This window comes from Typopeltis vanoorti, chromosome 17 (genome assembly GCF_054136105.1).
Source record: "Typopeltis vanoorti isolate ZY-2024b chromosome 17, IOZ_Tvanoo_1.0, whole genome shotgun sequence".
Classification (NCBI taxonomy): Eukaryota; Metazoa; Arthropoda; class Arachnida; order Uropygi; family Thelyphonidae; genus Typopeltis; species Typopeltis vanoorti.
Genome location: NC_143565.1, coordinates 49,881,566 through 49,898,219, shown reverse-complemented (window position 1 = coordinate 49,898,219; position 16,654 = coordinate 49,881,566). Strand labels below are relative to the sequence as shown.

The 16,654-nt window shown below is 34.9% G+C and overlaps 1 protein-coding gene across 1 annotated transcript in view; it reads left to right on the top strand.

The window, feature by feature from the left end:
* The window catches only part of LOC150097377 (uncharacterized), a 327,966-nt gene that overhangs the window by 151,028 nt on the left and 160,284 nt on the right, over window positions 1-16,654 (top strand). Inside the window, exon 6 of the mRNA XM_090407657.1 lies at window positions 15,676-15,826. Coding sequence (XP_090263783.1) covers window positions 15,676-15,826 — 151 coding nt within the window. The remainder of the gene's footprint in view (window positions 1-15,675; window positions 15,827-16,654) is intronic.

Below are 16,654 nucleotides of genomic sequence, written 5' to 3'. Positions count from 1 at the left end.
ATCTGCCTTACCTCCGTGGCCAATGTTAAATTCTGCATGGCACACGCTACATTTCACTCTTGAGCTATCATCACAATCACTGCTTTTTGTTATGAAAATGAAAGGGAAAAGATCCTTCAATTTTTCATTGAAATTACACTTTCTTTTGGGCATTTTGTAACAAATGGTATAACTTTATTAATTTAAAAAATACAATATTCACAATTAATATGAGAATGCAAGAATACGAAATGAACAGTTCAAAACTAGGTTATATCACATACCCTGCAGCGATATAAAAACAATTTAGCGCCTGATGCGTGAAGCTTAGTTCGCAGAGCGTACAATATCCGACGGTCCGAAATGTTTCTCATTGGTTGAAAGAAAATGAACTATCATGGCGCGTTAATATTAAAAAACATGTCGACCAATGAGAAACATTTCGGACTGTCGGATATCGTACGCTATGCAAACTAAGCTTGAGACAAAAGATTGCTAAAAATTTACGGCCGACCAGACGAACGAAATAGATGCCATGGTTGCGATTAGTTAAATATACAGTTGGGCGACTGTCTCCCTCATTCTGACATTCTTTTCTCCGGCTGAATGAAATGTATGGAACTAAATCGTTTTCCCAAAATTCTAACATTCTGGTAATTCACTGAACTACACAATAAATATGTCTCTGCTTTTTGTTTTGTAAACATACATTTTAAAAGCACCCAAAAATATTACGACTTGTACTTATTCTTATTAGAAATGTTAATATTTTTATATTCTAAAAAATCCGGGACATTTAGCATCCCAAACTAAACATATCGGGACGCCGGGACAGAAGTAATAAAACCGGGACGTATATGAAAGTATATGATATAAGACGTGGGATCCCTGTATGAGAAGCATCCTCTCTAGGTGCTGTTAGTTAGCCTTAGCTGTTAGACAAGAGGCCAAAGAATTAGTTCTCAAATCTTGGAAGCTTAACACAACCATATTTCTTTGTACCCTTGCTTTTTTTTTTCATGCTAGTGGGATAATAATCTAGTATGCAGTATTGATTCATTATGACAATAATGTGGTCCTTATCCATCTTAGTTATAATAATGTCTTTTGCCATTACACTCAAAACCTTTCACTGTAACAAACTACTGAAAATTCCTTATTGAAGCTCCACAAGTACAACACTGTGCTAAAAGAAATTCACTATAGCAAACTGCCCATTATAATAAATCATTCTTGTGATCCCTTTGAGTCATTTAGAAAATGCTTGTTGCCTCTTGATTCTATTAATTTTTTATATATTTTATGTTTATTTTTTCATATTCTTATATTTTATGTCTATCAAATTATATCCATATAATGGCAGTGGAATCAGATTCTGATGAAGATACAGAGTCACCTGACTTTGAAAATTTTCAATGCTAAGAATAGCGCCTGTTTTGTACTGAAATTTTTTTGTGCTTTACAAAAGAAAGTGGTTATATTTGTGATTTTCTTTTATATACTGGAAAAGGAAGAGTGTACAAAAAAAAGTATGATGTTTTACTAGTTAGCACTAAAAGTGTTTTTCACTTGATGGACTGTTTCTTGTGTAAAGGTTGCTGTGTCACAGTGGACAATTGGTATATGTCATAAGATCTTGCAGACTTACTTGTAAAAGAGAAGATGGATATATTTGGTACAGCGAACAGAAAAGTTCCTCTGGGAACTCAGAAAAGATAAGCTGAAAAAGGGCAAAGTATTAAATATTGTAAAGTTAAAAATAGTTCAATTCAAATATTTATCAATTTTACCAAAATCTGCTGTAAAAAAAAATACATATTTTTTGTATCACACAGATCAAAAAATTACCCAGCTATAGGGTTAACATAGCATTGTTCCTATAGGACTTTTTTTTGGTAGTTTGTTATAGTGAGTTAATTTGGTGTAATGATGTTTGCTACAGTGGGACACAAATCTAAACTTGAGAGTTCTTTCTCTCTTACTGATATTTCATCCAGTCTGTTAGAGGACGTTTATGTGTTTAAATTTTTATTATTAATTTTTATACAGAGAAGGAGTTGCATTAGTAATTGAGAAGAAACTTACACACTCATTAATTAAAATTAAACCAGTGTCTCCTAGAATAATCACAGCCAAACTTCAAGTAAAAGAAAAAAGGTCAAACAATTAAAATAATCCAATATATGCACCAGACAGTAACCATTCAGAGGAAGATATAGAAAATTTCTATGAACGACAACAGGAATTAGATAATTCCAAAAATAGAGAACTCATGATAGTGATGGGAGATTTAATGCTAAAATAGGACAGTTCACAGCAGACAAAAAAAAGATGTGATGGGGAAATTTGGATACGGAGAGCTTAACGACAGAGGAGAACAATTACTTCACTTCTGTAAAGCAAACGATCTAATGATTGCAAAGACATTGTTCTATCAATGCCCTAATAATAAATATACATGGACATACATGGATGGTAATATAAAGAACTGCATAGACTATATCATCATAAACAAACAATGGAAAAGATCAGTAAATAAATCAAAGCTTAAGAAACTTTGATTTTGACACTGACTACAAAATATTAACTGCCAAAGTAAAGATAAAATTCAATAGGAAAAACAATATCAGAAAAGAAGAAAACATTGACCTATCAAAACTAAAAGATAGCTCAAGCAGAAGTCGATTTTTAGAACAGATGTGCTTATAATTAAAACCCTCCATCTTCTAGAACAGCAGAAAATACTGGGAAGAAGGAAAAGAAACAGTGTTATCAATTGCAAAAGACACTCTAGGTACCAAACCCAAAATAAACAAACAGTGGATAACCCAAGAAATCCTAGCTACAATAGAAGATAAAAGAGAGGTCATGATACTTGTAAACCAACAAAACAATGAAGAAAATAGAGAAAAATACAGAGCACTAAAAAACAAACTTGATAACCTGTGCAAAAAAGCCCAAGAAAAATGGTTAGAGGAAAAAGCTAAGAAATGCCAAGAAGTATACCAACAAAACAACCTAAAAGTCTTCCATCTTCCATGACACTATAAGAGAAATTACAAAGGAATTCTCAGCAAAAGCAGTAACAATGATAAACAACTAGATGACTGAAACCGGGAATATTGAAGATATAAGAAAAATCTGGTCAAACCATTTTAAGACTATCTTTCACCAAGAAAACAAAAATACAATGCCAACAATAGAAGAAAATAATGACCACCCAAATATTTTACAAGAAGTTAGATACACAATAAAACAGATGAAAAACAATAAAGCACCAAGCATTGATACTATCCCTACTGAACTGTGGTCATATGGAGACAGCACATCAATGGAATATTTAACAACCCTAGTCAATAAAATACTACAGACAGGAGAGATCCCAGATGACTGGAGAACTCGAAAGATCATCCCAATATACAAGAAAGGAGACAAAAGAGACTACAGAAATTACAGACCAATCAATTTACTCTCCCACACCTATAAAATATTCTTAAGAATTATACAAAATAGATTTAAAAAATACCTATGAAGAATTGATAGGCATAGAACAAGCTGGTTTCCGAGGAAACTATTCAACAATAGACCAGATTTTCACATTGCACCAACTAGCAGAGCTCAGCTGGGAAGACCATAAAGAACTATATTGTTTTCTTTTGCATTTTTGGAAATTATGGAGACAACTACCGTGTTTGAATATAAACTTTAGTTTACTATTACTAAAATTTTACAATTCGACGTTTCGACCTTTATGTTAAGGTCATCTTCTGGAGCGTACAAATATACACAGGAAACAAGCTATACCACAATCATACTGGTTCGTTAAAGACACTGACTAACCGCTACCACAATTGTTGGCCTGACCTCTGGTGGAAAAAAAAAAAAAAGATAAAAAAAATAAAAAATAAATAAATAAAATAAAAAATATAAAAAATAAAAAATATACATCAGCGCTAAAGTCCTATTATTTGTGTTGTCTACTATATACATATATTAACATTATATTAACATCATTCCAGCCAGTTGGAGTGGAATGGTTTCTGATGATAGCAGATTGGCTAGAGTCCTGACTTGTGTTGAATCTTTCAAATTAGGTTGGCTGAATGTGTGCCATCCAGATCCTTGGAATTTTCATACCATCTTTGTTGTTGATATTTGGGTGGTTTATCAGGATTTCGCAGGATTCTTTAAATTTTCTTTCGTACCATGTTTTTGTACGGTGTAAGGAGCAGGTGCTTTTCCAGTTGATTTGGTGTAAGGTGTTGAGTGCGTGGTCTGAGAGGCCTGCTTCACCATAATGGTTATATTTAATGTGTCTAATGTGTTCTTTTTTGCGTATAGGGATTGTCCGTCCTGTTTCACCAATGTACGGTAAGTTACAGGTGCAGCGGATGCAATAGACTCCAGGATGTGCTAATGGGAGGAGAGGATCCTTAGAGGAGTTGAATATGGTTTTAAGTTTAGTGGGTGGTTTAAAGGTGGCATTAAGGTTATAATGTTGTAGGATTCTGTTGATTTTTTCTGATAACCCTTTAATGTATGGGATGGCTATGGTTTTACTGTAGTCTAGATTCGTTTTTGTTGTGGTTTTATAGAGTATTTTATTGACAGTATTTTTGTTATAGCCATTGTTTATGAATGTGTCACTAATGATTTTTAGTTCTTGTTTCAGGGCCTGCTGGTTAGAGCAAATAGTTGTGGCTCTGTTTTTAAGGGTGTTTATGACTCCATATTTTTGTGCTGGGTGGTGATATGAATTCGCATGTATGTATTGGCCCGTGTGTGTAGGTTTTCGGTAGACCGTGAAGGATAGATTGCCTGAAGGAAGACGTGTAACTAGTGTGTCTAGGAACGGGAGCGAATTTTGGTTTTCGATTTCGATGGTAAATTGTATGCGTTCGTGTTGTTTGTTTAGGTGGCTGAGGAAAGTGTTTAGCGTTTGTCGACCGTGCGGCCAGATCGCGAACACGTCGTCAACGTATCTGAGCCAGATTGTCGGTCGAAGCGTGGCGGAATCAAGAGCCCTTTGCTCAAAGGTTTCCATGTAGAAGTTCGCGATTGGGGGGAATAATGGTGAGCCCATGGCCGTACCTTCCTTTTGTAGGTAGAATTTGTTTTGCCACACGAAGTAACCGGACTTTAGTACGTGGGCAAAGAGGGCCGTAATGTCGGGCGGAAATTTGTTTTGTAGTAGGAGAATTGTGTCATTGATGGGGACATTAGTGAAAAGGGCAGAAACGTCAAAACTGACTAATAAGTCGTCTTTGTCGAGTGTTATGTTTTTGATTATGTTTATAAAGTGTTGTGTGTTTTTTACGTAGGAGGGGGAATGACCTACCAACTCCTTGAGTGTTGCCGCTAATTTCTTTGCTAGGTGGTAATTGGGACTGTCTATTCCTTCCACTATTGGTCGAAGGGGCACATTTTGTTTGTGTATTTTCGGAACCCCATATATTCTGGGGGGGCGGGCGTAGTGGGGTTTGAGTTTTTTAACTGTGTCTGGTGGCCAAGAAGTGACGGACTTTAATAGTTTTTCTGTTTTGTCCTTTATCCTCTTTGTTGGGTTATAATTCACCATTTTATATGTGTTGTTATCGGCTACTAGTTGGTTCATTTGCAGTATGTATGTTGACCTGTCAAGGACCACAGTGGCACTGCCTTTATCAGCTTTCGTTATTATTATGTTTTGTTTGGCTTTTAACGATTTGATTGCTGCTAATTCTGTTTTAGTCAGGTTATTCTGTATGGTTTTCTTGGTATTTAGGACATTACTGGTTTCTAGTCGTATTTTGTCTGCTATGTTGTTAGGTAGGGATCTGATGCCTCTTTCAATGTGGTAGATAAAATCTAATTTGTTTACCTTTTTAGGCGCTATTGCGTAGTTCAGTCCTTTATTCAGCAGCGTGAGTTCGCCGTTGTTCAGGGTGTGGCTTGATAAGTTGATCACATGGTTCTTGCTTGTCGGTGGTTGGTCGCTCCTTGTCTCCCTTGTTTGTTGTTCATTGTTGTTTCTCGGGGAGGAAGTCCTCTGATTGGTCGCCATATTTTGCCGTTGTTTCAACCAGTGGAATTTTTTCTCGAGTTTTTCTTTGTTCTTTTCCAGGGTATGCTTGGCCGAATTGTCAGTAATTCTTTCAGGTGTTTGTAGAATGTCTTGGTTGACATAGTTGGATAGTTCTAATTGTAATTCAGAAACTAGATTTTGTGTTGTAGCTAGGTTTCGGCGGGCTGTTTGGATCTGTTCCCTAAGCATTGCTTTTTCTGTGCGGTCATAGATACGAAGTGCCTTAGCGGACGTAAATTTCTTTTTTAGCCTGATGCAGATCGGAATGAGGTTATTGTCTCTGCATCTCTTTAAAAAGGCCAGCCGATTGATCAGAAGAGAAATACGAATCTTTAGCTTACCATAGCGATTGCAGCGCTTGTGGGTATCATTTCCATGGATGATCTGAATCCTTTCTTTTAGGCTTGCACGATGATCCGAATGCATTTTTGGAAATTATGGAGACAACTACCGTGTTTGAATATAATTAAGAAAACTTTAATTAAGTAATTAAGTTTAAATAATAATTAAGTTTGAAGAAAACTATATTGTTGTTTGGTGGACTTTAAACAAGCTTTCGATAGCATCAATAGAGAAATCCTTCGTAAAGTTCTGTAAAAAAAGCAATAGACAAATATATAATACAGTTTCTGATAAAATATTACTCTAAGACAAATGCAATAATTAAAAAGGACACACTCACAACCCATAGAAATCCAAAACGGAATAATGCAAGGATATCCATCCCCATGTCTATTCAACATATATCTAGACAAAGTTGTAAATAAGGCAATAGACAGTGAGCCTGGAATCAATATCAATGGTTTAAACATAAATAATATCAAATATGCGGATGATCTCGTCCTTATTACAAGAACCCCAATTGAACTACAAAGGTTGATAAACTAGCTAAACGAAACCTGCAAAACACATGACTTGACAATAAATATACAAAAAAACAAAAGTGATGAAAATAGGGAGGAACAGAACTACCTTCTCAGCCACCCTAAATGGAGAACAAATAGAATAAGTAGACAACTTCATATATCTTGGATCAAAACTAATAAAAACAATAGATGAACTTGAAACAATCAAATGCAGAATAGCGATAGGATGGACCACCATGGGAAAATTACAGAAAATCTGGAAAACAAACACGATATCTAAGCAAGCCAAAATCAAATTGTATGAATCAATAATTATACCAACAGTCATCTATGGAGCAGAAGCGTGGACAGTTAAGAAAAGAGAGGAGAAAAAAACTGCTGCCATTTGAAATGAAATGCTTAAGAAAAATAAACAGAACAAGTTGGATAGAAAAGAAAACAAACAGCACAATCGGACAAGAATTATTGTATGAAAAGACAATAATAGAAAAAATTAGAAAACAAACAACTGAGATGGTTTGGCCACACTGTACGCATGGACACAGACAGACTTCCTAACGTCCTAATCAATACTTTTCCAACTGAAAAAAGAAGACCAAGAATTACCTGGCTGAAATTAATAAAGAACATTTCGGGATGCAGAACATATGAGGAACTTTTTCGAACAGCAAGGAACAGAGAAGACTGGAAGATCCTGCTCAAGGGAAGACTCAACCCTTCTTAGATGGAAGAGAAGAAGAAGAAAAGAATTTTTATGTGAATCCACCCATGAAAGACTTGTTAGCCTATAGTAAGTTACTCTTTGTATTTGCATTAAAAATCTGAAAACTCTGTTCTAGAGATGAACTTTTTTGAAGTCATTTCAAGCTTCTAATAACTAGTGTTGTTTGTCTTTGGTGCCAGGATGCCATCAAAGACAATGACCCAGAGGAAGACTAAAATCTAGGTTGATTAATGCAGTTATAAGTGTCTTAGATGACCAAAATAAAAGATTTGACAATATTGGGTCTTGACAGATAATAGACTAATTTCAGGAAAATTTTTGTAACACCTTAAACTTTTTTTGTGTAGTACTGTCATAGCATCCTGTGTATTCCTTTAGAATACATATCAGGGATGTTGTGATAATGATGATATGGTCAGAAGGTCAAATTCTGAATGATTGGAGTACAGCTCTTATAGTACCCATCTCTAAAAAGGGAAGGAAAAGTGAACATGAGAATTAATAGAGGAATTTTCATATTGAGTGTTCCAGGTAAGATTTATGCAAGCATACTTGAGAAGAGGTTCAGAAAAAAATTTTGAAGAGAATCTTGAAGAGCAAGCTATTTTGTTCTTATTGTTTTGTTTCTGTTTTGTTGGTTTCATAAATTGAATGTAATGAGTACTGTTTTGTTTCATTTCACTGAATGAGAGGATTGGATATTCACTTTTGGACAAATAGTTGAGAAATCATGGGAATATGACAAGGATCTGTATTTTAGTTTTGTAAATCTGAAAAGGCATGTGAGAAGGTTCCAAGAGATAATCTATTCAAAATGTTTACAATTATATGATGTAAATTGGACATGTAAGTTGTAAGTCAGCAGTTAGAATTGAGTGGGAAACAAGCAGATGGTTTGATGTAAAATCAAGAGTTAGAAAGAATACACACTATCTCGAGTGCTATTCATAAATTCTGTATGGATCATATTATGAAGGAAAATGACCTTCAACCTGATATCTCCTTTGGACATATCTCAGTTCTACTTTATGTTCTTAAATAAATCCAGTACAAGTCTCAAGCTTCACTAACTAAATCGAATAACTGTTGTAATAAATTTGGCATGAAAATCAGCAATAAAAAGACAGGGGCTGTGTGAAAATAGGCAGGAACAGTTGAAAACAATTAGCTACATCCTGAATTGAGACCTGTGGAACAAGTAAAATACTTAAACTATTTAGGCACAATTTGCAGTGAAAATGGCAGATTAAATGTTAACAGAATAAAATTATCTGAAATACAAGAAAAATTAGTTGAAACTCAAAACTGGCATATATGACATTTGAACAAAGGTTCAAACCATTATGGTAAAATTATGAGATAAACATATTAGAAATAATTAATTTTTTTCCATTTTGACGTTCATATTAAAGTGTCTTTAGTATACATATATAGAAAAACAAGTTACCTTTTACAGTTCAAACAATTTGCAAAATATCACTAATTTGTATAGCTATTACCTTTCTATCCTGATCTCTGGGATGAAAAACACTACACAAAATCTACAGTCCTTTTTTTTTTTTTTTTTTTTGTATGGCCAGCAATCAAATTCAGTCATATTATTCTTTAATGAAAAATACTGATAAATGCTACAGCATTAGTGGTGGTCTAATCAATATTTAAAATTAAGGCTGAGATATAGGGGAAAATTCTCCATGCTTGCTGCACAAGCTCATTAATTGAGAAAGAAGTAATATTTATTTGTTAATAAATGCATGCATTCATAAGCATTCCATTTAGGCGTTTATTTTTGAAGACAGAAGATGTCTCAAGCTTGTGCAGCAATAATTTCCAACTGAAATTATATTGAGCTTTGCATTGTGTATAGAAGGCCGATGCTTGCTCGTCTAGTCAAAGCTACCTTGGCTTGCTCGGTTGCAGGAGCTTCCAAGTCCTCGCAGCAGCAGCAGCACTCTGATTTCATGTGCGTGCATATAGCCATTTCACATCGTCTCACTCTGTTGCTTAAACACAAACCATACGCAGTCAACGTAGCTCTAGCCAGTGAGCTTCAGCCAGCCTTTACAAGTGTGTGTGTTGCTTGGGAAAATTAAGTTACAACCAACTTTTTATAATAATGTTATTGACCAGTTCATAAAGAAGAACTGTAGGGCAGAATTTGTATTCAAGTAGCTAAATTGAAAAAAAAAAAGATAGAATATCATTTGTAAAATAAATGTTGTATTTGTATGATTAAATGTACATAAATTTCTAAATGTATAGTTTTAAATGGTCAGTAATTCATTATTCCTCTAATCAGACTGCAATCACACCTCTCACTCCCTGAATGATAACAAGAGCAAGTGTGAATTTAAAGACCAGCATTCGCCCCTGCTGAGATATAATATTGTAAAATTGTGCTTGGAATAATGACTAGAGTCCTGAAGCAAAGGATTGCTGGAGACCTACTCTTCTAATTATATGACCTGCTAGAACAAAATGTATGTGGACTGAATGTTTGCTATCAATCTTCTTGAGATTTTTAAGCTGCCGTTGTTGAGATCAGGGTGGTTGATTAGAATTTCATAGACTTCTTTAAATTTGTGCTCATACAAGGTTTTGATATGAATATGAGTCGAAAGGCCCTCGTATTCATACTCATATCTCATATGATATTCCACTCATTTCTCTATAAAGGATCCAGTGCATGATCAGAAAGACCAGGTTTTCCATAGTTGTTAAATATTGATATGTCATTTGTGTTCCTTTTTCTGGATAGGAATCACGTGTCATTTCACCTGCATACAACAAGTTACAGGTGCATTTATTTATTTATTTATTTATTCGTATGGAGTTTCCTCCCTTTTTCTCCCCCATCCCTACTGGGGCGAGTTGTGCCTCCTCATGGGGGGGGGTTAAGTATTTATGGCTGTAAATCTGTGTGTGTTCACGGCGCCGGTTTGCCTGCTTGTGGGATGAATAGCGCGAGATAAACTGGCAGAAAAAAACCCACTGACCGCACCCAAGACCAGCTAACTTGGCTATGGCTGAAGAAGATCCTCAAATTCCTCATGTCTTTGACAGGAATCAAACCTGAGACACTCCTTCCCTAGTCATATGGTTGCGAAGCGCACAGCCACTAGGCTAACCGCACGGACACAGTGGCATTGAATTTTGTCCACTCCAGAGTAGGCTTGAAGAGGAAGGATATCCTTAGAGATTGAATAAGTTCTTTAACTTTGCAGGGGTTTTAAAGGTGACATTAAGGTTAGGCCAGAATGTATTATACATGCAGAAAAACAATATAGAGAAAAAGCTTTGATTGTTTTTCCCCACTACCAGAATTCAGGTTAGTAATGTAACAAATTACCATCATAGATTATTTGATGTTGTGGTTATTGAAGTTGTCTTGTCCTCTATGTAAGGCGTGGAGCTCTTGTCCCTTTCAATATTATGGTGAGTGGGAGAAGTGGAAAGCTAGGCTAGGCACTATGTAAGAAAGGCCTGGCGTTTATAATATATTCCATGTTATATGGAATATTATAATGGAATATTATAAACTTCAGGATGTTTGTTTGAAAGGGTTGTGGTCCTTAGGTGAATGTAATAAAAACATAATAATAATAACCAATCTCCTAAAATCTCATGATATGAGATTTTAGGAGATTGGTGAATTTGAGAGAAAATACCAATATAAGGGATGAAAGCTTGAGGTTCTGTAGAGAATGTTAGGAATTTGTTGAAATGCAGATGACATTAAAATAAAGTGATCAAATGCATTTTTGAAAATTATGGAGACAGCTACCGTGTTTGAATAAAAACTTTAGTTTAATATAGCTGAAATCTACATTTGACGTTTCGACCTTTATGTCAAGGTCATCTTCTGGAGCATACAACTATACACAGGAAACAAGCTACACTACAATCAAACTGGTTTGTTAAAGACACTGACCAACCATTATTGTTGGCCTGGCCTCTGGTGAAGGGGGAGTAAAAATTATACATCGATGCTAGAGTCCTATTATTAGTGTTATCTTTTGGTTGTAGAAATACATAGAATGTCTGGATTAATATAATTCGATTCCAGACATTCTACAAGTACTTGAAAGAATTACTGACAATTTGGCTAAATATACCCTGGAAAAGAATAAAGAAAAACTCAAGACAAAATTCCACAGTTTGAAACAATGGCAAAATATGGCGGCCAATCGCAGGAATCCATCCAATCAGAGGACTTCCTCCCTGATAAACACCAACAAAAAACAAACAAGGGAGACAAGGAGCGACCAACCACCGACAAGCAAGAACCATGTGATTAACCTATCAAGCCACACCCTGAACAATGGCGAACTTACGCTACTGAATAAAGGACTGAACTACGCAATAACACCTAAAAAGGTAAATAAATTGGATTTTATCTACCTCATTGAAAGAGGCATCAGGTCCCTACCTAACAATATAGCAGATAAAATACGACTAGAAACTAGTAATGTCCTGAACACTAAGAAAACCATACAGAACAACCTCACAAAAACAGAATTAGCAGCAATTAAATCATTAAAAGCCAAACAAAACATAATAATAACAAAAGCAGATAAAGGCAATGCCACTGTTGTCCTTGACAGGTCAACATACATACTTCAAATGAATCAACTAGTAGCCGATAACAACACATATAAAATGGTAAATTATAACCCAACAAAAAGGATAAAAGATAAAACAGAGAAACTACTCAAGTCCATCACTTCTTGGCCACCAGACACGGTTAAAAAACTCAAACCCCACTACGCCCACTCCCCCAGAATATATGGGGTTCCGAAAATACACAAACAAAATGTACCCCTTCGACCAATCGTGGAAGGAATAGACAGTCCCAATTACTACTTAGCCAAGAAATTAGCGGCAACACTCAAGGAGTTGGTAGCTCATTCCCCCTCCTACATGAAAAGCACACAACACTTTATAAACAAAATTAAAAACATAACACTCGACAAAGACGACTTATTAGTCAGTTTCGACGTTTCTGCCCTTTTCACTAATGTCCCCATCAATGACACAATTCTCCTACTACAGAACAAATTTCTGCACGACATTACTGCCCTCTTTGCCCATATACTACAGTCCGGTTACTTCGTGTGGCAAAATAAATTCTACCTACAAAAAGAAGGTACAGCCATGGGCTCACCACTATCCCCCCCCAATCGCTAACTTCTACATGGAAACCTTTGAGCAAAGGGCTCTTGATTCTGCCACGCTAAGACCGACAGTCTGGCTTAGATACGTTGACGACGTGTTTGCGATCTGGCCGCACAGGCGACAAACACTAAACACATTCCTTAGCTACCTGAACTAACAACACGAACACATACAATTTACAATCAAAATCGAAAACCAAAATTCACTCCCGTTCCTAGACACACTAGTCACGTCTTCCTTTAGGCAGTCTATCTTCACGGTCTACTGAAAACCGACACACACTGGCCAATACATACATGCTAATTCATACCACCACCCATCACAAAAATATGGAGTCATTAACACCCTTAGAAACAGAGCTACAACAATTTGCTCTAACCAGCAAGCCCTGAAACAAGAACTAAAAATCATCAGTGGCACATTCATAAATAATGGCTATAACAAAAATACTGTTAATAAAATACTCCATAAAACTACAACAAAAACGAATCTAGATTACAGTAAAACCATAGCCATCCCATACATTAAAGGGTTATCGGAAAAAATCAACAAAATCCTACAACATTATAACCTCAATGCCATCTTTAAACTACCTACTAAACTTAAAACCATATTCAACTCCTCTAAGGATCCTCTCCTCCCATTAGCACATCCTGGAGTCTATTGCATCCGCTGCACCTGTAACTTACCGTACATTGGTGAAACAGGACAGACAATCCCTATACGCAAGAAAGAACATATTAGACACGTTAAATATAACCATTATGGTGAAGCAGGCTTCTCAGACCACGCACTCAACACCTTACACCAAATCAACTGGAAAAGCACCTGCTCTTTACACCACACAAAAACCTGGTACGAAAGGAAATTTAAGGAAGCCCAAAATCCTGATAAACCACCCAAATATCAACAACAAAGATGGCATGAAAATTCCAAGGATCTGAATGGCACACATTCAGCCTACCTAATATATAAGATCCAGCATAAGTCAGGACTCTAGCCAATCCTCAGCTAGTATTAGAAACCATTCCATACCAACTGGCTGGAATGTGTACATGATGTTAATATATGTATATAGATAGATACTTGTTGTTGTGTCCAATGTATTTCTACAACCAAAAGATAACACTAATAATAGGACTCTAGCGTCGATGTATAATTTTTTTTTTTTTTTTTTTTTTTCACCAGAGGTCAGGCCTACAATTGTTGTAGCGGTTGGTCAGTGTCTTTAACAAACCAGTTTGATTGTAGTGTAGCTTGTTTCCTGTGTATAGTTGTATGCTCCAGAAGATGATCTTGACATAAAGGTCTAAACGTTGAATATAGATTTCGGTTATATTAAACTAAAGTTTTTATTCAAACACGGTAGTTGTCTCCATAATTTTCAAAAATGCATTTGGATCATCGTGTAAGCCTAAAAGAAAAGTGATCAAACAGATTTTAATTGATCTGAGAGCTTGGGCTAGAAATAAAACAATTGATCAACTATTAGATATCACAAATAATGAAGAGTTCTAAGAAAATTAGGGTGCTTTATGGATAATTAAGATGTAGATCTTCAGCAATTTTTTACTCTAGGACATCAATGGCAGAATCACATTAAAAAAATGAAGATATCAGGAAGGAAGTTGATATTTCTAACATTCAGTTTGATGGGGGGGGGGGGTTTACAGATGAATTGATGCAGTTAAAAGTGCCTTAGAAGAGGAAAATATAATTCCTGACAGATGGAATAGTTTGGAAGAAATTGTTCATAGGAAGTCAGTAATAATGTAAACTTTTCGTATAGTACCATCATAATATCCTGTATAGCCATTGACAGTATGTATATATATATATGTATATATATATCACAAATTTGTTAATATATTTACCATACAGTATACCTGTTTATAAGCAGTAAGACTGCATAAACTAAGAGATGATTAGGAGCGTGAATAATACAGTGTTATAAAGTTTAATGCAGTTATTAGAGGTAAGCTTACTGAGTTGTTTCCTGTTCAATCATAAATGACCAATTGTTAGCGAATACAAGAACTTCTCAGTACCATGTTTATATTGCTAAGTGCAATGAGTAGTACTTATTAATTTCTTATATATATATATTTGTTTTTTAATCCCCACACATAAGTTACTGCAATCACTATAGTACATCAGTGTTTTATATGTGAGCAGGTGATCAAGATATTTTTTTTTTTTTTATGAACAACTGAAGGTTGCAGTCCTTAAGAAAAACTATCTGGGGAAGATTGTTATAAAAACAAGAAGTAGATGGAATAGAATGAAAGAGAAGGGTGAGAAGTTGGTTCACTATGTTTGTAGCTGGACAATAATGAGATGTTGACCACCAGTTGATCATTTGTTTACAAACTTGAAGGAAAGTGAAAGAAAGGGCAGCCAGTTCAATAGAACAACACTCATAAAAATAACACACACTTGTTAAAATATCCTGGCCATAAAGTGGAAATAAAATGGAGTCTGTAAGAGAGGAGTCACCAGTTAACTAGATTGCCCTCTTCTTGATAATAGCATGCATTTTTGGAGAGGTTTTTTGTGCACCTCCTCATATTGGAGAACAGTATTCTAAAATATAGGTTTATTCTAAGATTTGTGACCTAGTTTTTTTGAAGGTAGAGGAGGCTGTGGATGTGATGTTCTTATGTCAGGCAAGGATAAAAGGTGTCGTTCCAAGAAGAGCTATCTGATCTCATATAGAGATCTTGGTATTATCAATGATTTAATAAAGATACCTTCATATTTATTAAAAATTTCATCCTTAAGTTTCACAATATATCATTTATTTCTTATTATTTACTGTGTGGTATTGTTGGTATGCAATTCTTGTTTGTTATTTTACATTACTGTAGACCCCTTGTCTTCATTATCTTGATGCTAGAAACACGGGTCAAAATGAGCAGAGTCTGTTGATTCTTGGTAGAGCACTTAGGACAGGAACAAGTTTGGTAACTCTCCATTTAGAGAATTGTGGACTTTCTGGTAGACCTCTTGTTATTCTTGGTAAGTTGATAGATTCTCCTTTAAATATAATAAAACAGTGGAATGTGAATTAATATATTACAGTACTAAAGATTTCAGTTAAATTTAAAATGATCTCATAAAATTAAACAAAATTCAGAAACAGAACAGTTTTGCACATTTATATGTTGCCTTAATATTATTTCATGTGCAACTGAAAGTTGTCTACTCCATGCATGTCTTAGCCACCATTATGAAACTTTGCAGAAGGTTAGCTATACTTTAATACTGTTTTATTAAAATTAAAACAAAACTGTTTTAATAGCCTTTAAAGCCTTTGGCTCTTTATTTTAGTAATTACTGTTTTAATAACATTTTACAAAATGATTTGTTAACATTAATTCTTTATTCTCTTTGTGAAGACTAAAGACAAGTGAATTTAATTATAACATTAAATTAAAGAAACTGTTACATTATGATAAACCAAGGAATTACCATAATGTAACAGTTGATCAATTTCTTTCTTTTAGGTTTTTTTTTTTTTTTTCCCTGATTGCTTAATACATAAGTCACCTTTTTCTTGTTTTGAGCTTCAGCTTATTGTGTCTTCATAAACTTCTGCAAAGTTTCATAATGGCAATGCAGAATTATATGCAAAATTAAACACTCATAGAAACAATACAAGATAAGGCACCTAATTTATAAAATAAAATAAAATGCATTGTATCTGAATGAAATTCATCAGATACTCCACTTGTGACCTCTGTGGCTCTGTAGGCTAAGGAAAATTAGAGTTCTAAGGAAAGTGGCATCAGTGGTTGAATCTGCTAAAAATGAAAATATTATTATTATTATCTGAGACCTGCAGAG